This window comes from Sabethes cyaneus, chromosome 2, assembly GCF_943734655.1.
Source record: "Sabethes cyaneus chromosome 2, idSabCyanKW18_F2, whole genome shotgun sequence".
In the NCBI taxonomy this organism is placed as follows: Eukaryota; Metazoa; Arthropoda; class Insecta; order Diptera; family Culicidae; genus Sabethes; species Sabethes cyaneus.
In genome coordinates this window covers 166345033-166372571 of record NC_071354.1, presented here as the reverse complement: position 1 = coordinate 166372571, position 27539 = coordinate 166345033, and the positions used below count along the sequence as shown (strand labels likewise).

General features: G+C 41.4%; 1 protein-coding gene across 1 annotated transcript in view; it reads left to right on the top strand.

The window, feature by feature from the left end:
- LOC128737741 (pneumococcal serine-rich repeat protein) overlaps positions 1 to 26561 on the top strand; it is a 123672-nt gene extending 97111 nt beyond the window's left edge. Inside the window, exons 3-6 of the mRNA XM_053832440.1 lie at positions 12366 to 12694; positions 18354 to 18502; positions 25723 to 25957; positions 26042 to 26561. Coding sequence (XP_053688415.1) covers positions 12366 to 12694; positions 18354 to 18502; positions 25723 to 25957; positions 26042 to 26561 — 1233 coding nt within the window. The remainder of the gene's footprint in view (positions 1 to 12365; positions 12695 to 18353; positions 18503 to 25722; positions 25958 to 26041) is intronic.
- Positions 26562 to 27539: the final 978 nt, after the last annotated feature.

Here is a 27539-nt window from a genome sequence, read left to right as displayed (position 1 = left end):
GGTGATGTAAGTGCTTGACATAATGCCTCAACTATATCTACGTAACGATGAAAAAACTTGCGAAATAAGCAAAATCACGCGTCATCTATAACAACGTGTCTTGATTTTTTTTTTCAAATTAAGGCAACTGGAATAAACCTGGAATCCAGTGCAGTGCAGTGGTACAAAGTAGCAAGCAATCAACCAATGCTCCGATTCTAGAGTGCCGTAAGACACACCCGGCAAGCAATATGCTGAGAACTGATGAAAAACAAGGAACTGCGCGAAGAACAGAACAGAAAGGAGCCATAAACGTGCCTAATCACGTGAAAGCTGTTTCTCTTTTGCGTGCATTATTATTCAAGCGATACAAAGTTTTCCTTTAGAGGAATCTGAACGAGTGGGGGTCGCTACTTAAAAGACATACTCTCCCGGACACGGCCTCCTCCATGATAGTCGCTATGTGCAGTAATTCTGTATGAGACCGACAACGACGACGACGACGACGACAGCGATGACACCGTACCAGGAGACGGCACAGAGTGTGGAATGGCAGAACGCCGAGCATTCCTTCGAGGACCAATTTCCATCTCGGTGTATCCACATTCATCCGGATACCAATGAACGAGCAAAAAAGTGGAAATTCTCCTTTCATTGACTTTACTAAGTTTCAGTTGATTATGTGTCGAGCCGGGAAGATATACGGCACAACAGAAGTTCAGCCTTTAGCGCCCGCCGCTCAGATTCAGGCTGCAGCAGAACAGCAGAGCGGCTTGCTGGAAGGACACGTGCACCGTAAATACTAGAATGCAAATGTGGCGTAAGCACCGTACAGATATTTTTTGCCGAAAAACTATATACCTGACGACTTTTGTGGATCAGATAGTGTTTTTAATTTTAGTAAAGAAAAAAATGCTTTGCATGTTTGGCTTTGAAATTTATCTGATCAATAGAAAGTATGGTATATTCGTACATACTTTACTAGCAATGTTAGTGATTCTGAGGGTACCACAAGATTGAAGATGAACTGAATAAAATCAGGAAAACGGTAAGCGATGTGCCCTTTCATCGATAATATCAAGTGGTAGCAAAATATAATACGCCATCTTTATCGAGTTTTGCGGAGGATTTTTATCGATTTAATCATTCAACTTTTAACTTAAAAGCGAAACGTCTAAGAGTAATTCAAAATTTGTTGTGTTTTTGATTTGACGCTCCAAACAATGAAAAGTCGTGAATTTTTGGCTTTTTGGATATTTATTTTTTACTAGCTGACCCGACAAACTTCGTATTGCGACAAATTAACCTATGTTGTACATAAATCATGAATCTCGGATGATCTTTGTCACAATCGCTAGTTTTGCAAGCCCCCCAGTGAGCGGCGCTTCCGACGGCGGGTCACCGGCAACACTCGTGACCGTCTCGTCATGAATGATCTAGTGTTACTATAAATAGTTTTTGTGGTCTTGTTATTGACTAATGTTTTATGGAAGAGTCTTGAATTTCTCGAGTTCGATTAGTTTTTGAGTTTCACAAAAATTTCTGTTTTATTTGTATGAGAGTCCATATCCCCCTACCACAGGTGTGAGAGGTCTCTAACTATCATAAAATAAATTCAAGACTCCAAAATCTCCCACATGCCAAATTTGGTTCCATTTGCTTGATTAGATCTCAAGTTAAAGGAAATTTGAATTTCATTTGTATGGGAGCCCCCCTCTTAAAAGGAGAAGGGGTCGTAATTTACCATAGATAAAATTTCTGCCATTTAAAACTCACACATGCCAAATTTGGTTCCATTTGATTGATTAGTTCTCGAGATTAGAGGAAATTTGCATTTCATTTGTATGGAAGCCCACCCTCTCAAAAGGGAGATGGCCCCTAACTCGCTTTCTAAAGAGGAGAGGGGTCTCAATTCACCATAGAAAAAAATCTTGCCTCCAAAACCACTTAGGGGTATTAGGGGCATAATGAGCACCCTAACTTGTTGGCTGATTTAAGCATCCAAAATGACTGAATTTTTAAAGTGTCGTCATTGCAAAACATACATTCACTATCGATAATTAAAGGCATACTGTTAACAAATTGAAAAATAATTCACATGATAACGAAAATTGCAATTTGAATTCATGCTTCAAAAACTAAAAATTATTCAGTGTGTGGAGCACAATGAGCACCCCCTGGGGCATAATGAGCACCCTTATAAACACATGATTGGAAGGTGTATACAACTACAACAACCACACACACACACACATACACACACTCACACACATACATATACACATACATACACACATACATACACATATACTCATACACATACACACCCATACATACACAAATACAGAACATGTCAAAACGTCGAAAAAACTATCGACCGCTAGTCGCTTAAAGCCAATTCAGTCGCGAAGGTTGCCTCTGGAGCACACAAAGAATATTTCGGGTGCCGCTTAGGTTAGCTGTGTTTTGGTGTTGAAGACATAAGCTTTTCCGTTTCTCTCTGCCAGCTGGTATGCGAGGCTTCTGATTTCACGGGTAGTAATACCGTAGCATCGAACCTCCATATGCAAAATATGGTCCACCAGCTCTTGTTCTGCAGCGGGAGCGAACACAGTTTTGAAGGAATCAATTGGGCCCACCTCCTGTCCCGAGATTGCCGTTCGTATCGCGTCACATACCGAGCTAACGTCTGCCGCAGAATGCCGTAGTACTTGGCGACTTGTTTTGTGGATATTTCGTCTCGCTTTACAGTGGTCAAGGCCGCTTACAAGACCTTTTTTGACCAACTATATCTTCCGGATTCCTTTGGCATATTCATACCATCACTGTAAACATGCATTGACGCGATAAACAAAGAAACTGACAGGTTAGTTAATGCGACATAGTGCTCGTTTCACCCCGCCTGAGGATGCCCATTTCGCCCCCAGTCAAGTAGTTAAAGTAAAAATGGGTTTTTACACTAATTATAGTATAAAATCAAAACTTCAATGAAGGTGAAATTTGAGATACAATATATACATCATGTTGCAGTGTGCACTTGATAGTTTAAAATATCTAAATGGACGTAAAAGCTTATTTGGTAGTGCACCAAAATTATAACTTTTTCAGCGTCTGAGAACCAAGTTGAGTTTTTTAATATAACTCCGTGTTTTAAAAGGAGAGATCACTCATTTTATGATCAATAGATACTGTAGTACCTACAGCAGTGTTTGGCATGCCATACGATATTACAAAATGCGTACTTTCGTAGAAAAGAGGGTGCCCATTTCGCCCCGTGTGCTCATTATGCCCCTAATCCCCCTACATGTCAAATTTGGTTCCATTTGCTTGATTAGTTCTCGAGTTATGAGGAAATTTGTATTTCGTTTGTAAGGGAGCCCCCCCTTTTAAAGTGTGGAGGGGTCCCAATTCATCATAGAAAAAAATTTTGTCTCCAAAAACACCCACATGCCAAATTTGGTTCCATTTGCTTGATTAGTTCTCGAGTTATAAGAAAATTTGAATTTATTCGGTACAGGAGCCCCCCCTCTTCAATTCTAATCCACTATAGAAAATATTCTTGCCCTCGAAAACCTTCAGATGCCAAATTTGGTTCCATTTGCTTGATTAGTTCTCGAGTTATGAGGAAATTTGTATTTCATTTGTATGGAAGCCCTCCCTCTTAAAGGGGAGCGTAGTCATAATTCCCCTGCTAAAGAGGGGAGGGGTCCCAATTTACCATAGAATAAATTTTTGTCACCAAAAACACCCACATGCCAAATTTTGTTCTATTTGCTTGATTAATTCTCGACCTAAGTAACAATCTAATAGCAAATTGGTCTTATTCATTTCTTATAGTAGTTTTATCAGAGCATTTCGAAGTCTGTTAGGTTTTATAATGTTTCTCCTCAAGTGAATTTTATCTTATTTGACTAACATTTCTGAAGTATGACTGAAGGAGACTTGAAGAATCACCCATAAAACTAAATTATCAGTAAGTGTAATTCACCTTATAAGGGGTTTTAAAGGATACTTCATTTTTGTTTAAAAACGACGCTTCTTAAAACTTAACAATAGTTTTGACAAAAACTTATGACACTCTTCTGCAAGATTGGTTTATCTTAACAATACTGCCATAAAACTCTCTTAAAATCGTATATTCTTGAAAGAGCAATTATAATCTTGAATAAGAACATTCTGACGTAAACAACTAATCTGTCAAAATGGGCGTCTGAACCTGGAGAAAATTGAAGAATACAGATCTTTTAAACGAAAATTAAGCGAAAGTCTGTGTAATATTTTGAAAACTCTTTCATATGAACAATCAGCGAAGTCACAAAACAATAAAGATCTCAGGACTAGCTGAACTGGGGAAGGACAGTGCCGGTAATGATGCATTTGCCAGAGGCGGTGCGGGTTTTCTCTAGAGCTTTTCGTATTTTTTTTTAAACTAAATATAGAGTTCATAAGTCAGATGTCTTTGTATGGAAAATGTTTGAAGGCACTGAAGTAGTTGAAGCATAATTTTTAAAAACAGTTGTACCGATACCAATTGTAAATTAAACGCTTGGAACTGTCGTGCAGTCCAAACAGCACAAACAACACGTTACGTCGATATTGGCTATGGTTATCTTGCAAAAACTTGGTGCCCTCAAGTAATTCAAACAATTCTTATTCAAGCGCAACTTGTCTTCTTCAAGAATACAATAAGTATTGATGAACTTATCGCGCTCTTGGAAAAATTTTCTTTGTCTTGTGCAAGAAATGTTAGTCTAATAAGCGCTTTCGGGTTGATTTGGATAAAACAATTGAAAAAATGGCGAACAAGGCTATTTTGATTACTTTTGAAATTGTAGTCAATTGCATATGGGCGCTTATAAATATGTTATTATGCAATACCATTAACGATCTTATCTTTTTAAATAAATGTTTAGACATATAAAAGCCTTTTTGCCACAATTAGTTAAAAATTTGGTAGCAATCAACTTCTTCATGAAATCATTAATCATTTTTATTAATTTAATTTTCCAATAATCTAGCAAAAATAACTGGCGCGTTAAAATTTTCTAACTTTCATGTCACAAAACATCGGCAAACCGAGCGTGGCATGAAAAATTTCTCATTTATGAGCAACAAAGCAGCTGCTTTTATCACCATTTTTATTTTCAATTTTCATTTATACCCATTTCGAAATAGCAATATCTGTGAATGCTTATAGCTTATAGCTCTTGGTTAATTTAAAACATTTAAGGCTGTGAAAAGTGTATGATGGCTTGCAAGTGTTCTTTGAAGAGACAACCATAAAATCATCAACACTTGTGGCGGTTTTCTTTTTGTTTCAAGCGACTCTTGGAAGTCATTATAAATAGATATCGATAAGAATTACAAGTTTTAAAAGGATCTTTGGAAATTTTCTTGAGAACCTTCTTTAGTGTGGGCCTCTCTCGCCTTATAAGGATTTTATGACTGTTTTATCGCAGTTTTGTAGAATTACAAGTTTTGAGATCAGTTTTAAGCAGCAAATGCTGGAAACCTCTCCAAGTGCACCTTAAAATTGAAATTGTTACTTGGGCGAGTTATGCAGAAATTTTTATTTCATTTGTATGGGAGCCCCCCCCCCCTCTTAATGGGGGGAGGGGTCTCTAACCATCACTAAAACCTTTTCTGGCCTCAAAAACCTCTACATGCAAATTTTCACACCGATTGGTTCAGTAGTTTTCGATTCTATAAGGAACATCCCGACACACAGAAATCCATTTTTATATATAAGATGGAATAATAATGACGGAATCTAACGTAGAAGCGCGGTGTTTTATTTTTACCGGCAACAAAACGGTAATTTATAACAAAAATGGTTCGTCTTTGCCAAAAACATCCGTTGTTTGATTGCTGATAGATGTAAAACAGCATGCGTCTGCCATTACATTCTCAATGTCACATATGTCAATCTTAGATATCTACATGTGCCAATTTTAGATATGTAAAAATTCTCAGCTTCGAAGAAAACATAAAAAAATGGCGATCTGTTTGGTATTTGGTACACACCATGCAGACACAAAAAAAGAATATTTGCATTGTTGTTGCGTTTTAATGATCGTGCAACTTTGAACTTCAATCTAACTTTTTTTCCTAAGAAGTTCATTAAAATATAATGATAATAACTGACATACATACGATTTTCAGCACAAAATTGTATAGCTTTACGAAGTGTTTTGCAGAAAGAAAGTTATTATCAATCGTTCTTTATGTCACAGGAAGCAACTAAAATTATTTTGTTAGAAGTTGAGATTTACCTGAATATATTTAATTTGTTAAAACAACCAGTTTTCGAACATTACTAAATTTCATGGCGCGTTCATTTTATCTACCTGCCATATCAATATGCACGATAACATTTAATGCGCATATGCTGCAAACCAACGGAGACTGCTGAAAATTTATTAATTATTCTATGGGATATTTTATTGTGGTCGCTATAAACCAAATCAATCAGAATTAACTGACAGTAAAACTTTAACTTTAGCTAACAAAGCTGGCGGACTGATTTAGCCTTTTACCAGAGCAAGGTGTACGCTTAATAGCTTTGCAGCGAAAAACTTCATTAAATTATGGCGGTAGTTGGCAAGCAGCCAAAAGTATAATTGCGGTTTTATTGCTGCTTTCTCAGAGTATGATAAGACTACTTAAGTTTGTGATCTGTTTCATAAAGCCTGCTGAAGAGTGGGTCCCTTGGTCGGAAGACAATTTTATAGCGGTCATCAGGAAGTTCTAGTGGAACTTAATGTTTTATTAGCGGTTATCTGAAATAGGTCATGAAAATCACTAGAGGAACATTCTAAAACTTAGAATTGTTATTTGGGGAGCTTAATATTGAGAAAAAAAGGAACGTCTAATACCAAAAGCCTAAATTAAAAATCAAATACATACCAAAAATAAAAGGAAAAATTCAAAAGTCGTAAATCAAAGGTCAACAATCATATCAAAATTTCACTCACAATCAAAAATCAAACATTAGAAGATAAATGTAAAAATTTAAAAGTCAAAAATGAAAATTCAGAAGTTAACGGGCAAACAACAAAAATAAAGTCGAAATTAAAAATTCAAAAGTTAGAAGGCAAGATTGAAGGCAAAACTCAAAAGCTTATAACCAAAAATAAAACCAAAAGTAAAATCAAAATCAGAGTCAATTCTTAAGCCAAAAGTCAAAAATCGGTAGTATAAAAGTATAAGTAGCGTTTCACTCAAAAGCCAAAAACTGCAAAAAACAAAAAGCGAGAGTCCAAAGTCCAAGGTTAATAAGCAAAAGTCGAAGTTCAAAAATCTAATTTCATAAAGCAAACTAAAAAAAAAACAAACAAAATATCATATCCAACACAAATCAAAAGTATAATTCTACATATAAAATTAAGAAGTTAAATAGACCACAACTGGAAACTGGAATTAACCTGAACTTGAAATTAGGTTTGAAAGTGAACTTGAAATCGGAGTTGAAATTGGATGTGAAATTGGGGGTTGACAAAAACTTTAAAAATAATTTGCAATGGCCTAACTTCATTTCTGCAGAGCTCACTGTTTACTTTGTTAAATTGTTGCTTGGCGCCCAACACAAAAAATGCTAGAAAATGGAAATATGGTCTTGCATAAAAATTATTTCGCTGTTGACTTCTAATATTCTTCATAATAGCAGCAATAACCTTTTTGGTAAGGGTGTTAACATATTGATAGTACCATAAAACTAATAGTTTTAGTGCGGTTTGACAAGCAGTAAGATTAACTTTGATTGGTGCGCCACATTGTATTGCTACGCCCACATTATAGCAAAGTTATAAGATGTATCGCAGCCAATCAGTTTTATCGTGGTATAATCTCATCTGGGTATTAGGCCACACCATGAAAAATCATACGTGTTGGGCCACACCGCAATAAAACCTTTATAAAATCTAAAATAAACCGAGCTGCTTTAAGGTGATACGGTACTGAATCCCAACATGGCCGAAAAAATGGCGTCTTTGTGAGGATATAGGATATAGGATGTCCGACCATGTTGGATTCAGTACCGTTTCACCTTAAAATTCCTATTTTGGGAGTCACATAGACATAGATAGGGTTCGACGAACTGAGGAGTGTGTGTGTGTTTTCGTGAGGAAACGTTCAATGCCAGGTACACTAATGATGTATGCTTCATCACGTGGCGCAGTGTGGGACTCTAACCCACTAAATACCTTACGGGCGTCTGACCTTAACCCCCCGAAACTATCGTTAAGTATGACTTCGGGAGGGGCTGTATCTGTGCACTGTATCTGTATCTGTATTTGTACCTGTCGAGATGTACACCGATCCGGGGATGGCGACCGTCATAACGTCCATTTCTTCACAGCCACCTAGGGTTCCCAGGGTTCTGTCAACTTTGATGTAACTCTATGTTCCTTGACCGTCCACTTTCCCTGCACCTATCGAGACGTGCTAATATAACATCCATCCTCGCAGTGTTTCTGTATAAGCTTGGTTTGCTCCGCGTGCTTGTTATTCCACCTCTGTAGTGATGATGCTACTCAGGATTTCTACTTTGCTAGTCATTTCCCAACTTTCGTTGCAGTTCCACGGCATTCCTCACGCTCTGCTTTAGACACATTTCGCAACTATGTTCTCCAGAGGTGGCATCTCCTTTTGCATCGCGGTAAATCGAAGACATTCAAAAACGACGTGCTGTGGTGCTTCTACTATCTCTCTGTATTCCGGACAGACTGGCGTCGCGGCGTGCCCAAACCGGTGCAGATATTGTCCGAAACAACCGTGACCCGAGAGACACTAAGTCAAGTGGAACCCGTTTTCTCCATGTTTCCTATTCAACCAGGTTGACAGAATGGGTATGGGTCGGTGCGTCCATTTACCGTCCTCTGCCGTATCCCAATCCTGCTGTCATTTGATCAGCGACTCTTCCCTCACTAGCTTCCGGGCTCCTCGGGTATTTCTTCATCCGTACTTACTTACTTACTTACTTATGTGTCCATGTCCGCCGGTCCGCCAGAACAAAGGGATAAAAACAGAGATCTCCACTGCTGACGGTTACCCGCCATGGTTTTTACCTATCGCCAGGACAGGTTCTCCGTCTACAGCCCGGATGTCGTTGGCTAGGCTGCATCGCCATGAGCCTCTGGGTTTGCCTCTTCTACGCTGTCTTTGCGGATTCCGTCGAGTGCTTCTCTGTAAACCTCTTTCGCTCCTTTCTTCAAGGTGTGTCCGATCCACTTCCACCTACGTTCACGAATTTCTGTGGTTATCGGCCGTTGATGACACCGACGATGGAGTTCCTCATTGGATATCCAGTTATCAGGTCACCAGGCAGGAATGATGTATTGCAGGCACCGGTTAATAAATACCTGCAGTTTTTGCGTTGTCTCCGCTGAGACGCACCAAGTTTCGCAGGCATACAGCAATACGGATTTAACGTTTGAATTAAAGATTCGGATTTTCGTACGTAGAGTGATCTGGTTTGAGCGCCAAATGTTTCGCAGACCTGCAAAGGCACCCTTGACCTTCCTGATCCGTGTGGTTATATCAGTCTTCAGTAGAATCAGTGGAATTGTCAGTGTTCACTACCATAGACTTAGTTTTCGCTACATTGACTGTGAGACCTGCTGCCTGGGAGCTCTCGGAGAGGTCGTCTAACTTGCTCTGCATATCGTTTCGGCGTTGTGCGACCAAGCCAATGTCTTCGGCTAGGTCGAGGTCATTTAGCTGCTCCATCGTTAGAGGATTCCAAGGCAATCCTCGATTTGGTCTACTATCAATTACTCTAACTAATATCTCATCCATAACGATGAGAAACAGAAGCGGTGATAAAATGCAGTCCTGTCTCATACCAGCAGTAGCACTTATGGGGTCGGACAAGACGCCGTCGTGCAAAACCTTGCACGAGAACGCTTCGTACTGAGCTTCGATGAGATGGCATAGATTATCTGGAACTCCTCTACGCCTAAGTGCGCCTCAGATGTTTTCGTGGTTGAGTCGGTCGAACGCCTTTTTGAAGTCAACGAATACCAACAGAAGAGAGTCTTGGAATTCGTTGATCTGCTCCAATATAATGCGGAGCGTTGTGATATGTTCTACACATGATCGGCCAGTACGGAACCCAACTTGCTGCCGCCGGAGAGTAGCGTCGATCTTCTCCTGGATCCGGTTGAGGATTACCTTACAGAGTACTTTGAGAGTAATATAGAGCAACGTGATGCCACGCCAGTTACCGCATTCAGTTGGGTCTCCTATCTTAGGGACCTTGACCAATATGCCCTGCATCCAGTCCACCGGAAAAGTTGCGGTTTCCCATATATTGCTGAAAAGCTGATGCATCATCTGGGCTGACAAAGATGGGTCAGCTTTGCGAATTTCGGCTGAAATATGTAACAGTCGTTATCTTCCATAAACATGGTGCTGATGGGGACCATTCCAGCAATAACTCATACTGCCGACGATATTATTCTATACGTACTGGCGACTCTTACAGTCATGAATCGAAAGGTACTATTCAGTTTCGCACGATTCCGTTACGGTCCAGGCTGGACCTCCATACCGCAGTATCGACTAGGCCCGTAACTATTCAGCATGATTCTGGCTACCGTATTGATAGCCTTCGCCGCCTTCTTGCAAGCGTAGTCGACGTGGTAGCTGAAATTCAACCGGTCGTCTATCATTACTCCTAGATTCTTGACAGCACGCGTTGAAGTAATAATGTTGCTAACCAGCAGAACCTCGGTTTTATGGTGGGCAATTTGCAGTTTTCTCGATAGTTCCAATCGCCTCTGTCACCAGCATTTCTACCTCCTCCAGTGTCTCGCCTGTCACCGATAGCACGATGTCATCGGCAAAGCCGACAATCATCACACCTCTAGGCAGCTTCAAAGACAGTACACCGTCCAACGCTTGTTCCAAATTATTGGACCAAGACTGGTGCCTTGTGGAACTCTCGACGTTATGCACAACGTCTTACGCCCATTAGCGGTCTCATAAACAAGCGTTTGATTTTTGAAACAACTCCTCAGAATTCTGTATAGATATTCCGGGACATGCACTCGGTGTGACTTGGCGATTGGCACCGTTAAAAGCGTTTTGTGTGGTCTTTTTTAACGTCGCGTTTTTTGTTATAACGTCGATCGTTATAACGGCACAAAAAGGATTTCATCTTCGTTTCTGTTTGGACCTCTTCTCGACTGTCCGAATAGCTAAATATTACCATACATCTTCCGATTGATCGTTTTGCTTCACAGTCACAGACGCCTTTTGCATGTATGGATTTTGGAGTTTAATTGTGAAAACAGCTTAGACTTTTCTTTTATTCAACAAAAATCAATTTAATTGCTTCTTTCAGTAGAGCATGGCTACTTGTGTTAATAACCCTACTTTTAAAGAGGTTATAAAAAGCTAGGCACTGGTAAATATCTTAACGAGATAAGACACTGCACTTTTCGTTTTTACATTTTGAACATAAGAACCAAAAATTGAGTGCCCTGTTTCGTCGAGATACTAATTCGTAATTCACCAGATGGCAGCCACGTAGCCAGAGGTGGGGGCCAGGAGTCCTATCTTGGCTCCTAATACATTATATGCATAACTTATTGGTTATAACTATAATATATTATAATACATTTAATGTATTGTGGTTCTAAACGAAAAAATATGCACATAAAACAGTTAAAATCAAAATTGGGCCCCCGGGCCCCCCCTTCTGGCTACGTGGCTGCCAGATGGTAATAGCAAAACCGTTAGAATGGTTTGTAAACTTTCATTTTAGTGTAATTTTTGTGTTTATTCTCTGAATGGAATCCTACGTCAGAGCATATATTTCAAAAATTTAATAAATTTAGTTCATTATAGCTCTAATGAAACCGAGAAAACCGACTGCCGCTGTGATCCACAGCATAATTAGGCGTAAGAATGCGGAAAATCGCGTCTCATCGCATCCAGTCATCGTGATAAAGCACTCCACTCGCGGTGCCTTCTCACTTCTTGGCTAGCATAGTTGGTCGATCAACCTGATAAGAACCGTTTCATATATTTTGCTACGAGCCCACCCTCTGTTTCGTTTACCACGCGCTCTCCCAGGCAAGCTATCCATTCACTATCAGCATTTTCAATGCGCCGGGATCTTTCCCGATAACGAGGAATTAATTCATCGGGCAGTCCCTTGCCTCACCCTGTCATTACTTTCATTAACTTCCCGATTCGACCGAAACAGATTAGGATATCACTTTAATGTGGCAGTCTAGGTTTGTTGTGCATTGACACAAGACGAACACTCATGTTGATACATTTAACCTTACTCTACTAGTAACTTAAATTACACAAATGAAAACATGTACGAAATTTCAATTAGCTAACTCAATTTCGTTTGTTTGCTCTACTTTTTCCAGGAGGCATATCGACGGTGGGGCTGCAGCATGCTATTGCCATTTTTTACGACAAGAGAGGAAGTGGCAAGCGTGGACGCCATGATAGGAAGTGTCGACGGCAGTAGCAATAGCGGCGGAAGCAGCTCCGGAAGTGCGACGTCGAGCGGTAGTGGCAGTGAAAGCGGCCACACAAGTGTTAACAATAAAACCGGAATCAACGGCAACCGGACGAGTCGCGGTAAATCGAACTCCAACTACCGTGGCGCCGTCCCGAACAAGCAGACTGAACCGAACTTGAACGATGCGAATAAGCAGCAACTAGTAGAAAATATATCAATCACTGTGAAAAGGTAAGACTTTGACTGTTTTCTAATACAGATGTCACTAGCCATTAGGTGCCACAGTACCGGTACACTCAGTGGGTGTAGTACAAACGAATAGTTTGCCAGCCCGGGCATAGAGCAGAAGATCCCTTGGATCATCCGCATTAATGATTCATAAATTTACACTGAGCAGGCTTACCAGGTACGGTAGGTCCTACCACCACAAATGAATATTCGATGAGCACACACAGTGCACAGTCTCTGCTCTTCGTAATCGTGCAACAACTCTGCACTTCATTCAACAGGACTTCAGGTCAGAGCCGCTGACGCTGGTACCTAGGATCGGCACTATCTGAACAACAGCTGCTCAATTATTCTCTTTGGAAACATAGAAAAAGTCAGCATTTAGCATAAATGTTTTTGATCAATTTTCATGCCCGATTTCCCGCTTCCTATACTTTGTATACGTGCATTTGTAAGTGCAATTGAAGCTCATGTACATACTTGCACGTTGGACAAAGTCTTTGCATACAATTTGAGTTTTGGTTTGGGTGTGCAGTGTGGGGTGTTCCAGAAATTATTACAGTTGACACAGGTTTGCACAAACAAAAAAATTTTTCCAGACGCTTGAGATATTTTAGATGAATTCTATGTTTTTTTAAGTTGCTGAAACCAAAACTGATTTCCATGCCACTTCATCACGTACAGATTTTTGACGTAGGATTTACGGCTTACCGCAGGGTGTCATTCCGTAATAATTTGGATTCTAGTTACCGTCACGACAATATGAAAAATTTTGAATTCAAATAGTCAATTATTTCTTTATTTGTATTATATAAGTATTTTTTGGAAAAAAAGTGAAAAAGCCGTTGTCCCAACAGGTCGAAGATACTTTTGGACGTTTAGACTTATACCAATTTGATATCTGTGCTTGGGAAGTACGCCAGAAAAAGTGATAAAGCTCTCTCGTTCTTAGAAAATGTCTTCGAACTCAACCTAGACCAATTTGAAGTTTATTAGCAGTTTAGCAGAGCCACAGTTTGTCCATTATCCTCAATATCTATCCTGTTCCTGTTGACGACTCCGTGGTTTTCAACAGTGCGTTGAAACGTTGTTTCCAACACTCGTTACTTTTTACCAAACTGAATGATCCGCGGGTTCAACCAAGCTGTAAAGTGAGCCAATTATTACCGGATTGGAACTCAGATTTTCCCAGCCGGTGATTCACCGATATTGCGTAACCCTTTAAACACAGAGAACTGTTAAAGCAGAAACTCTATAACCTTAACATAAGCGGGTGATCCTTTTTCTAACCCCTTTATATCTATACCTATAAAGAAGGATTTCTGTCTGTCTGTCTGTCTGTCTGTCTGTCCGTATGTTCCTTATAGAATCGAAAACTACTGAACCAATCGGCATGAAAGTATGCATGTAGAGGTTTTTTGGGGCCAGGAAAGGTTTTAGTGATGGTTAGAAACCCCTCGCCCCACTAAAAGGGGGGGGGGGGGGTCCCATACAAATGAAACACAAATTTCTGCATAACTCGACAACTAATCAAGCAAATAGAACAAAATTTGGCATGTGGGTGTTTTCGGTGACAAGAATTTATTCTATGGTAAATTGAGACCCCTCCCCTCTTTATAAGGGGAATTATAATTCCTCTCCTCTTTAAAAGGGGGGGCTTCCATACAAATTTCCTCATAACTCGAGAACTAATCCAGCAAATGGAACCAAATTTGGCATGTGAAGGTTTTCGAGGGCAAGAATATTTTCTATAGTAAATTAGGACCCCTCCCCACTTTAAGAGGGGGGGCTCCTGTACCAAAGAAACACAATTTTCCTCATAACTCGAGAAGTAATTAAGCAAATGGAACCAAATTTGGCATGTGGGTATTTTTCGAGACAAAAATTTTTTCTATGATGAATTGGGACCTCTCCCCGTTTTAGGAGGGGGGGATCCTATACACATGAAATACAAATTTCCTCATAACTGAAGAACTAATCAAGCAAATGGAACAAAATTTGGCATGTGAGTTTTCGAGGGCAAGAATATTTTCTATGGTGAATAAGAACCCCTCTCCACTTTAAGAGGGGGGGGGCTCCTATACAAACGAAATACAAATTTCCTCATAACTCGAGAACTAATCAAGCAAATGGAACAAAATTTGGCACGTGGGTGTTTTTGGAGACAAAATTTTTTTCTATGATGAATTGGGAGCCCTCCCCACTTTAGGAAGGGGGGCTCCTATACAAATGAAATGCAAATTTCCTCATAACTCGAGAATGAATCAAGCAAATGGAACCAAATTTGGCATGTGAAAGTTTTCTAGGGTATGAATATTTTCTATGGTGAATTAGAACCCCTCCCCACTTTAAGAGGGGGGGCTCCTATACAAACGAAATACAAATTTCCTCATAACTCGAGAACCAATCAAGCAAATGGAACCAAATTTGACACGTGGGTGTTTTTAGAGACAAAAATTTTTTCTATGATGAATTGGGACCCCTACCCACTTTAGGAGGGGGGGCTCCTATACAAATGAAATACAAATTTCCTCATAACTCGAGAACTAATCAAGCAAATGGAACAAAATTTGGCACGTGGGTGTTTTTGGAGACAAAATTTTTTTCTATGATGAATTGGGAGCCCTCCCCACTTTAGGAAGGGGGGCTCCTATACAAATGAAATGCAAATTTCCTCATAACTCGAGAATGAATCAAGCAAATGGAACCAAATTTGGCATGTGAAAGTTTTCTAGGGTATGAATATTTTCTATGGTGAATTAGAACCCCTCCCCACTTTAAGAGGGGGGGCTCCTATACAAACGAAATACAAATTTCCTCATAACTCGAGAACCAATCAAGCAAATGGAACCAAATTTGACACGTGGGTGTTTTTAGAGACAAAAATTTTTTCTATGATGAATTGGGACCCCTACCCACTTTAGGAGGGGGGGCTCCTATACAAATGAAATTCAAATTTCCTCATAACTCGAGAACTAATCAAGCAAATGGAACCAAATTTGACATGTAAGTGGTTTTGGACGCAAGATTTTTTTCTATGGTGAATTTAGACCCCTCTCTTCTTTCTATGGTGAATTACGACCCCTTCCCCTTTTAAGAGGGGAGCTCCCATACAAATGAAATTCAAATTTCCTTATAACTTGAGAACTAATCAAGCAAATGAAACCAAATTTGGCATGTGGGAGATTTTGGAGTCTTGAATTTATTTTACGATAGTTAGAGACCTCTCACCCCTGTGGTAGGGGGATATGGACTCTCATACAAATAAAACAGAAATTTTTGCGAAACTCAAAAACTAATCGAACTCGAGAAATTCGAGTCTCTTCCATAAAACATTAGTCAATACAAGACCACAAAAACTATCTATAGTAACACTAGATCATTCAGGACGAGACGGTCGCGAGTGTTGCCGGTGACCCGCCGTCGGAAGCGCCGCCCACTGGGGGGCTTGCAAAACTCGAGATTGTGACAAAGATCATCCGAGATTCATGATTTATGTACAACACAGGTTAATTTGTGGCAATACGAAGTTTGTCGGGTAGGCTAGTTACAGATAAAACGTCGGACAGTTTAAAACAAAATTGGCTTTGATCTAACCGATTTCTTAACTGAATTCTTATAATCATACAACAGTAAACATTGTAAGAACCATTTCACGTTCTAAACATAATAATAGGGTATGAGTCATAAAAAATTTGCAATTTTTATTAGTGCAGTTTCTTAAGTTGTGCTAACTGGATTCAAGATTGTTATTTGTTTTAGTTGACGTTTCAAAAATTAAACCCATTTGAATCCAATCTTAAGAGACCTCCCATTCGAGCACTACTGTGCTGAATCCCACCAGATCGTACCGGATTCAATTGAACATCGTTGGTCTTTTACACTTCCCCAACGAGAAAGAACGTCGGTCGAAGGAATCCATACCCATACTTGTGTCTATGCGACCGGATATATTGTTTCGAGTGGAAATCTTGCAGGCTCCATCTAGCCACCCATCTATCCATCCATCCATTCAGCACATGAATAAATAATTCATCATCACTTCATTTGATGAAGGGTAGAGATGCCTGTGAGCTGCAATCCTATGGCGGTTGCCTCGGAAGGAGCCTGGAAAGTGGGGGTTTCTTTATCTATTCATCATGCCGAAACGAATTGGCTACCGACGACGACGGTGATGAGACGATACACCAGAAGTGCTGAGACAATGACGGCTGCAGGCAGTCACTCAGGGTGGAAAGAAGAGCTACCAGAATCGTAGGATTTCTTGTTATGACAATCTCAGCCGCTCGAAGAGCTGGAGTCAATTCTTATTTGCTTTACTACTTCAAGCCTTCTTCAATTGTTGAAATCGGTACGATAATGATATAATTTCTCTCGACTGCAAGCAAATTTGCAAATTTCACTGTCAGGATTAAGATTTCTAATGATTACATAATGGAATCGGATATTCCAGTCTGGCAGTCGGTTTGATACTCCAAAACGATGGGTTGCCTTTTAATTTACATTACAAGAAAATTGTTTATAAGATTCGTATCAATATCTCTGCCGTTGATGAGCTATTCTAGCATTATTCACTTAGTAAAAGCTTAAATTTGCCCAGTCGTCTAATGAACGAACCTTCCTTCTGTTCGAAAACAAAGCTGGAGGCAGCTGACTGGTTCACTGGCAATTACAATGTGTAGCTTGTCATCTTTTGACTTCGTCCTTTCCACATCCCTCGAGGCCAAACCATCAGGAACTGTCTTCTCTGCCCGATCTGCTTTAATAGCTCCCCACTTCCTACTGGATCAGGCCAAGGCACACGGAGACATAAATTTATGTTATGCGCTTCATATCACTCACAATCCTTCCGTGCAGCCGACCGACCTTATCCTAGCTAGCAGCCGTTTCTGACATAATGCATAATGTATGTCCCATGCTTCCAACTAGAGCATTGTTATCACTTCCCGAAACTTGCGAAATTACCCAAGAAAGTGGAAGCCTAATTGATTAGATAAATGCATAGGGGCGATGTGTTTGTGCTGGTTTCTGTTTTGCTGATAAATAATGGATCAGTGCAAATTAATAAGCACTCAAACTGTTAAGCCTCGACAAGCTGATACCGACCAACCCTTCAAAGTTGACCGACTGTACGGCCCTCCCCCGGGGGCGTCGGTTACGGTTGGATTTGTTCGGCATTTCGAGCCCAACAGCGGACCAGTTACCCTGGCAACGGACGATTATTTGTGCCAGGAGCTACCGGTACGAATATGTCGTTCGCTTGGCAGCAGGATCGTTTTTCCCGACAATTTCACATCAATGAATAAATTAGAGCGCTGTCCGTCTGTTTGCGTTCTTTGTTGCCGTCCAGCGATAACAAGCTGGCCTAACCGCTCTCTGGCGGTGTCCTGCGATAACGTATAGAGTTGGGACGGCACTCGGTGTGAGCCGTAAACATCTCGCAAAGGAAGATATAAATCGCCATGATTGGGATTGGAGGCGCAATTTTTGATATGTTTGTCATGTTCGTCTCTGGAGTTCGAAGCTGTGTGTAGTGTGTACTCTAATTAGAACTAGGATTGCTATAAAATATTTACTATAACTGAATTCATGTCTTATTTACGTTTTAGATCATTTCAACGTTATGCTAATTGTTTGCTTTTCATAATAAATTTCATTGCAGTTCACGTCGAAAAACGCAACGAGTACGAATACGACCATGTCTAGATGTATGTCAAACCGTAGAGCAAAAATGTCCGTACATGCTGCCGGGAGACCGAGCTCCGGCGTATCCAACCCAGTATGCCGGCGAGCCCACGTTTCTATGTCGAGGTAAGTCAAGCTGTTTTTCTATTCGATGGATTTAAAACAACATCTGTATTTGTTTGTGACCCCAACGAAATGTTCGTGTTCTACTTGTGGACATTTTTGATGCCATCTAATTACGCTTAAAAACATATTGATGCATTTCATAAGTACAAGCTGATGTATATTTCCCTAGAACCTGTTCTCTTCAACCGACGGCATTTTCTCATACGATGCCGCCGGTGATTCAGAGACTATTTTTCTCAAGCCGACGGCGTGCTCAGTCCAGACTTCGACAAAAGTTGAAGAACAATATTTTGGCTGCATACAGTAGGCCCGTTTTGTAAATTGCATAGTTGCAAAGTATGGTGTGAATATTCCCTTTTTTACTTTTTAAGAAACAGGACATCTAGAACAAAATATTCGACCTCAAAATTTTTCTGTGAGTAACTGACATGCTTTATTTCAACTTTATAATATACTAGCTGACCCGACAAATTTCGTATTGCCACAAATTAACCTGTGTTGTACATAAATCATGAATCTCCGATGATCTTTGTCACAATCTCGAGTTTTGCAAGTTTCTGAGGAGTTCAACCTAAGATGATTCATTTTGGCAGTTACGCAACTATGAACGCATCCCAGGTAACCAATAAGCATCTCCAATGCTATTCAAATGTAGGCCAATAAGCATTTACGTCGCCTTAAATGCTACTTAAATGCTATTTTGGCAAAATATACAGCTACTTTACTAATAACCTTTTTATAGTGCTGACAATGCTAATTTACAGCTAATTACCGACACATAAGAATTTGAATACAATTTTGGATGCCAATTTACAACACCTATGCAGTCAAAAAGCTAACATACAATAACGTGCAGTATAAAATGCCCGATACGCTGATTTGCTGCTTCCGTTAAGGCTTATTAGTTACCTGGAATGGGTAGTTTAATATACAAATTTGCAATTTTTCCCCACAGTAAAGTAGAAAACAACTCCCCTGTCCCCTCATTGCATAGCCAGAAAGCGGATAATAATATTCGCCATGACTGTACAACATTACGTCGAATATCATTTTGCAAAAAACCTTAAGCGGAATGTACCATTTCACGGAAAACTTTTTTGTGGAAAGTACCATTTCGCGATCCTCTCCTTACTCGCTGTCGCTCGTTCCAGGAAACCCAGGTAGACCTAGGAAAATAAATAAACCTAGACAGTAGTGATTTCTGCGGGGAGTTGCCAGTGGGCGGCGCTTCCGACGGCGGGTCGCCGGCAACACTCGCGGCCGTCTCGTCCTGAATGATCTAGTGTTATTATAGATAGTTTTTGTGGTCTTGTTATTGACTAATGTTTTATGGAAGAGTCTCGAATTTCTCGAGTTCGATTAGTTTCTGAGTTTCGCTAAAATTTCTGTTTTATTTATATGAGAGTCCATATCCCCCTACCACAGGGGTAAGAGGTCTCTAACTATCATAAAATAAATTCAAGACTCAAAAATCTCCTACATGCTAAATTTGGTTCCATTGGCTTGATTAGTTCTCGAGTTATGCAGAAATTTGTGTTTCATTTGTAGGGGAGCCCCACCTCTTAGTGGGGCGAGGGGTCTCTAACCATCACTAAAACCTTTCCTGGCCCCAAAAACCTCTACATGCAAATTATCACGCCGATTGGTTCAGTTGTTTTCGATTCTATAAGGTACACGCGGACAGACAGACAGACAGACAGAAATCCTTTTTTATAGGTGTAGATTTGAACTGAAAAAATTTTTTGGGTAAATCGTTAGGCATGAAAAACGAAAAAGAGAAATTGGACTATTTACCTGGCGGTCCTCCAGATAAATATTTTTCCATGAAAATCAACACTCGAGCTTCTTTTGAGTGTATCTACTTTCATGATAAAGTAGTCATTTGCTTGATCACAACGTTTTAACGATGTTGTCCGTTAGAGGGTTATAGTTAAATTCTGGCACTACTTTCCGTTTTTCGAAATTTGATCTAAATTTTATTGAGCAGACCGTCCACCGACTGTTAATTTGCAAGACAATTGTATGACTAATTCTGCGTTTCTACTATTGCATTTCTTCTTCTGACCTACTTCGCAAGGTTAGGGCCAACGTGGTGAAGATCCGCCGAACCCAGACCGGGGATATGCTCTTCGAGCTCAAAAAGGACCCAACGGTCCAAAGCTCGAACTACAGGGAACTGGTTGAGCAGTCCCTGGGGGAAGCGGGCCAGGTCAAGGCGCTGCCGCAGCGTATTCTTGTCGAGTGTAAAAACCTCGACGAGATTACGACGGCAGCTGACTCGATCGATCCAAGTTGTGCAGGCGTTGCGGTGAAGATGGCCACTTTTCCAAGGGGTGTAGTAAACCCCCCAGGTGCTAGCTCAGTAGTTGCTTTAGCAAACGACAGCCGAAACGGGGTGCGATATTGCCATTATCGTGGATCCCTACCGGGTCCCCCGGGGCCGCGCTAATTGGGTAATCGATAAGGGTCGGATGGCAGCGATTGCTGTCATGGGTAGATACCCCATCCAGGAGGTGGTTTCGTCCGACCAAGAAGGGTTCGCGATTGCTGTGGTCGTTGACGTCTGCATCTGTCCACTCCTCCTAGATGGTCGCCGGAGCAGTTCGACCGGGTGCTAGACGTGCTTACCGACGAGCTCAAGGGCCGCACGCCGGTTGTCATTGGAGGAGACTTCAATGCTTGGGCTGTCGAATGGGGTAGCAGGTGCACTATACCTAGGGGACAAAGCTTACTGGAAGCTCTGGCAAACGTAGGATCCGTCAGTACCTTTTTAGGAGGGTATTACAATCGATCATCGATATCACCTTCTGTAGCCAACGTTACTAGCCAATATGGGTTGGAGGGTGTCCGATGAGTACACGCATAGCGACCATCAAGCTATACGGTTTACGATTGGCGGATGCCACGGTCACGCGGGTTGAAGTCGATTGGGAGGAGGTAGAAAGTGAAGGCCTTCGACAAAGACCTGTTCGTTGAAGCACTCAGCGCAGAGAGCAATCGCTCGAACCTGAGTACCCGTGAGCTGACCAACATTTAAAAACGAAGAAAGTCCTGGCGGGATTCCGAACGAGGCACTCAAAGCGGCGATCCAAGCATATCCCGATATGTTTAGAGAGACGCTTCAGAACTGCCTAGAGGTATGCGAATTTCAGACAAATGGAAAGTCCAAAGATTGGTACTGCTGCCGAAGCCGGGGAAACCACCTGGTGATCCCTCGTCGCACAGGCCAATTTGACTATTGGACACATTAGGCAAATTGCTATTGCGGGTAATCCTAAACAGGCTGACGCCTGTGGTGGAGAGTGATGTGAGTGACAGGACCTAGAAGCCTATAAGACGGAAAAGACGAGGCGACAGGTATTGTGCCAGAGCCACAATCGATATCAAAAATGCCTTTAACAGCGCTAGCTGGGGTGCAATCTGGGGATCATCTGTGCATGTTGTTTAAAAGTTACTTCGAGAACCGTACGCTAGTGTACGACACGGTGGATGGGCCGAAGAAGTACAAAGTGACAGCGGGTGTTCCACAGGGCTCGATTCTCGACCCCACGCTCTAGAATGCCATGTACGATGAGGTGGTGAGACTCGAACTGGGGTCAAGACCACTGGCTTCGGCGATGATATCGTCCTTACAGTGGTAGGCGAGTTTCTAGAGGAGGTGGAAATGCTGGCATCGGACGCCATAACCATAATAGACGGTTGAATGGCGGGCGTCAATCTACGATTGACCCATCATAAGACGGAAGCGGTGATGACCAGTAACCGCAAGTCGGCCTTAGAGGCTAAAATCATCGTTGGAGGACAAGTGATTGTCTCCAAACGAAGTGTAAAGTACCTGGGTGTTATGGCTGACAACAGGTTGAGCTTCACCAGCCATATGGATTATTGTGGTAAAGCGTCAACAGCGGTTACTGCGCTGTCCAAGATTATGCCGAACGGCTATGGACCTAGACGCAGTAAGAGACGCCTGATGGCCAGCGTTGCCACGTCGGTGCTAAGATATGGTGCACCGCCATGGGCCCCGGATTTGGATAGTAAGCGCAAACAGGCATGTCTGAACAAGGTGTTCAGGCTGTTGGTATTACGCGTTGCGTGCTGCTACCGTACCATATCGTTGGTGCGATCGGGGTCATTGCAGCCATGATTCGCATATGTATACTTCTAGGTGAGGACATCGAGTGCCATAGGCAGAGGAACGTCAGAAGCACTAGAGATAGAGTTAGGCTGGACTCTACATCTCGTCCTGGATCGGTAGAAGACTTGGGGCGGTTAACTTTTTTCTTACCCAGTTCCTGTCGGGACATGGATGCTTTAACAAGTATCTACATACGCGTGGGCGGGTAAGCTTACCCTTTTGACATGTTTGCACCGTAGCCGAGGAAACGGCGGAGCATGTGATGTTTCACTGCCCGTGTTTCGTGGCCACTCGGCGGGAGATGCTTGCGGTCGCTGGAGAAGACACCAACGCCGACAACATCGTGCAGAGAATGTGCGCGAAACAGTGCGCATGGGGCGCCGTCGATAGGGCGGTAACCGACGTGATAACGGAGTTGCAACGGCTTGAACGTTTGCAACGACAGGGCCTGACATAGCTTAGCTAGGGTCAGTAAAGGACTAAGTGGGCAGCCCATGCCCTGGTGAAGGGTAGTGGCGGTATGAAGTGACAAGGGTGTTATTTGAACCACACCAGCAACGGATACGATGGAGTGCTTATGCACGTCCTCCCTCCTGAAGTAAAACCTTACGGTAGATCCGGGAGGAGTTCAGGAAACGGGGAGCAGTAGAGTTTTTAGTAGGTAGGCGCATGTTGGCACCTACCTAATCCTATTCGGCATAAACAATATAAAAAAAATCAGAGGGGTTGTGTACAAGACACGACCGCATATATAGGTGACGCAGGACTACGTAAGTCTCTTTGTAGTGATAGTAGCATGTATTCATGCTTGTAATCATTCGATTCTTCATGTATACATGCTATATGCAACATATATACATGCTACATGGGTTGTATGTAACATTTATCAAAGTAGTAACATTGCATACGTTCAATTCTCAAAAGATTGTGCATTTGAAAACAATTTAACAAAATCTAGAACACAAACTATTGCTTTCCTGCCACCTTACTGAAATTAAAGATTGTTTTTATTACCCATGGTTCCCCATGTTGAAGGGATTTTACGAATTCAATCCTATTTTATCAACAGCACATCTTTTCATTACACTTCTAATGAAACGGTAAGCATGCATATTCATACAGAGTCGTATTATAACGGAACACTACAGTTGTAGCACATATTTCCAACACAGATATCAAATTCGCCGAGGTTTAATCGTCTCGCAATAAAGAATTTGCGATCTGTTGGTACAACGAGCTCGTGTTATTTTTTCTGGCACACTTCCCTAACACAGACATCAAATTGGACTAGGTTTATTCGCGTTCGTAAGAAATCTGTTGGCACGCGGGGGGGCTTTATCACTCTTTCTGGCGTACTTCCCAAGCAAGGACATCAAAATGGTCTAGGTTTAACCGCGGTGTTAAGAAATCTTGTTGAAATGAGGAAACTTGGTCACTTGTTTTGGCTTACTTCCCAAGCACAGATATCAAATTGGTATAGGTTTAGATCATCGCAAAGAATCTTCCAACCAACCACGAAGCGAGAATTCTGGTAAAACTACATAGGTTCATTATTTTCAATTTTTCAATAGTTCAACATCAAGAATTCACACTTTTCTTCATTTGGGTTAATTCTTAGAAGATTTTCCGATCGATTGGTGTAAGAATATTGAAAATCGATAGGAAAACCGTTGAGCTATTAGCGTTCAAAACCTTTCATTTTTCGTGACGCTCGCATTTTTCGATTTTTCGGAATGACACCCTATCTCAAAACTTGCCGTAAGACGTAGTCCTACGTCAAAAGAACTTCATTGCACTGTTCGTACAGGCGTAGCCTATGGAACTTTCTTGATAAAACTTAACTTGAAATTTGTATGGAAAGGTGACTCAATGGAGGTGCATATTACATTGTGAATATTCAGAACACTTGAGTTAAAAATCAAAAAGAAAATGATATTGTTTGAAAAAGGATGTTTAGATCATACAACAAGCGCTTCTCAAATCCTTTAAATGTTATTAATTTTAGTGTTATTAAACTTTTCTTCTCGTTAATTGCGGTACACGTGTTCTGAATTGAAACTACAAATGAAATTGTTATGCTAAACAAGGGGAAACCAATTGGTTTTTTTAATATATTACGCAATACGCTATTGTATTTGTAATAAATCGGAGTTTACGTTACGCTGCTGTCACCACAATTTGTACTAGGAAGCTCACATTTTACAACACCTTTCTACCGCAATGTTTTAGCGTATCATTGAAGCAATAGTGTAGCTTACAATAAGAACATCTTAAAGCATAAATTCGTACAAGATTCTTTTTCGTATGTTGCGTATCAAGACAAAATTGCGCATCTGCTTCAAATTCTGTCGGCCATATTGGATTCTATCAATCCGGACCGCCCAGTTAGCTCCGGGGTACGATGCTGGTCTAACAAGCCAGTCGTCATATATTCAAACCTCGACTAGGCGGTGCCGCTACAGAGTCAATAGGATCTTGCACTAGCCCCGTAGTTTTCCTGTACTCTAATAACCGGTTGCGAAGTCTTTCGATAAAGAAGGGTCAAGTTCTGAAGGACGTTTATACTCATGGCTTTGCTTTGCATGGATTTTATCAAAAAATCGCCATTTTCGCCATGAGCCCCCGACCGATTTGTATTTTAAGACCACCATTATACTACAAAAGTTCAAATTAAAGAACAAAGCAGTCAAATCCCTCAATACAAAAAGACCACCATTGGAAAGCTGAGAAAAAATGCTATAAGAAACATTCATCAAATTGGGTGTCCATACTAGACCAAGTTCATACTAGATTTTGAAGAAGGCAGAATACAAACTGGACTGCTGGCTGAAATTTGCCTTTGCCATTTTAATTTATATTAAATTAAAAAAAAATATAAAATACATTTTAGGTAATGTAGCAAAGTGGCCGATGCTCAATGCTTTACTGTTGAGTCTAAAATCGAAAATAATTGTGCGCAGTGTATCTTCAATAATTTGTGGGATAATTTGCGATAGGCCACATTTACCTGACACAGTACATATTACTATTAATGCTTCAATTCTTGAAAACACAAATAAACCCATTTTGTTTGATTTCATTGCAGATCTAAACATCGAGGAAACCGGAGAGCAGCGGCAAAAGTCCAACAGCGGCCCGATCGACTGCTGCTACGACTACTGTGGGCTGAGTCCGCGTTCCGGTGTCTGCACACAATGCGATCCTTGGCTGTACGAGGAAGAAGACGACGACGACGACGGCGGCAACCACACCAAGAGCGAGAACGCCGTCGTCCGTGACGAAAATGCCCTGGGCAAAATGTCTAAGGCCAACAAAGAGAAGCTGGCAGCCGCGAACATCACGAGCTCTAATAACACAAATGCCATCATCATCAGAAGCAGCAGCGGCGGTAGTGGTAGTGGTAGTTCTCTAGATAGTAGCAGTAGTAGTAGTTTTAGCAGTAGCAGTAGTGATACCAGTAGAAGAAGTAACCTCTTAGCCGAGCTAAGGTTCCACAGCGAGCTGCCGCCCCGATTAGCCACGTGTCCGAGTATAACAAGCGCAACAATCCCGTCAACACAATCGGAGCATTGCAAATCAGCGCAGCAGCTGCTACTACAGCAACAATTACAACAGCAACAGCAAGCATCCAACGCCGTCTCTACTCCCACTTCCAGCACTATCAGTAAAGGTGCTGCTGCTGCTGCTGCCCTCTCGATGGCGTCGCCGGCGACGCCAGCAGCCATTACAAGTCCGTCGACGAACCCATTGACACCCGCGTCTTCGTCAGCCTCATCCACCGCATCGTCGTCATCATTTCTTAGACTAACTAGCATAAAGTCGGTTTATGGTGTATTCTTCAACAACTCGTGGACGATGAGGCTGCGGTGTCTGGACGAATTCGTTGCATGGACGAAAATCCTGCTCCAGTTAGCGGGGTTATAGTTAAAGTAAAAAACCGGGGGCACTTAAGCCGCTAAGTCGTGTGTCGTGAATTGCCACACAAACACCGACCCGAAAGTTTGTGTGTGTCGAAAGGAAACAAAATAATGATGAGGCCAACGCAAAAAAAAGCAAATATGAAGACGAAAATAAAAAAAAACAGAAACAATTTTTGAATACGAATAGTGAAAACATTAACAACCAATGCTTAACAGAACAAAGCACAAAATTACCCGCCAACCCCCCCACCCAACGGAAATGGTTTTGCGTTGAGTTTAGGAGGGCTTAGCTGTCACGAACGATGCGTTAGGATAAGAGTTGGACATTTAGAAAGGTGAATAATTCGTAAAAGGTGCGGTGCATTTCCGCGATGGGAAGTGCGTGCACTGAGGAGCCATATTTTTCTCGTCTGAACGGCGGGGGGACGACGTGATGGTTTTTCACAGAATTAACTGTGCGTGGGGACATTAGTTCACAGGAGAAAACAAAAGGAAAAATAAAAACACAATTGAAAAATAATAATGTGGACAGTTTTAGGTGAAATATAAAAATATACTAATTGTTAAGTCAAGTGAGAAAACTAATAGACGTAAACGAAAGCTAACAGTAGACGAGGATAAGATATGAAAAGGTTCAACAAAAATACTGTTTTTACAATATAAAACAACACACGTGTAAGCAAGCAAGCAAGTATTTTTCGAGTTCGATTTTTTCCGTTGTTAAGTTTCGACTTTTTTCGAGCGCGTTTTAGTGGAACAGGGAAGGAACGGAAACAACACCGGTTGCGAAGGACAGAGCGGAGAATCGTGAAGGATGTGATTGTTTTATTCGAACTTACGCGGTGCGTTTTTTCCACCGTTGGACTGTCCTTGCGGTTGGATAGGAGTTGGATATAAGCTAGTACAAGCCGGGTAATGCCGCGGAGAACCGGATCAAAATTGCAATGAGGACACGTCTTGCGGCGCACAGTGGCGCCAGTCA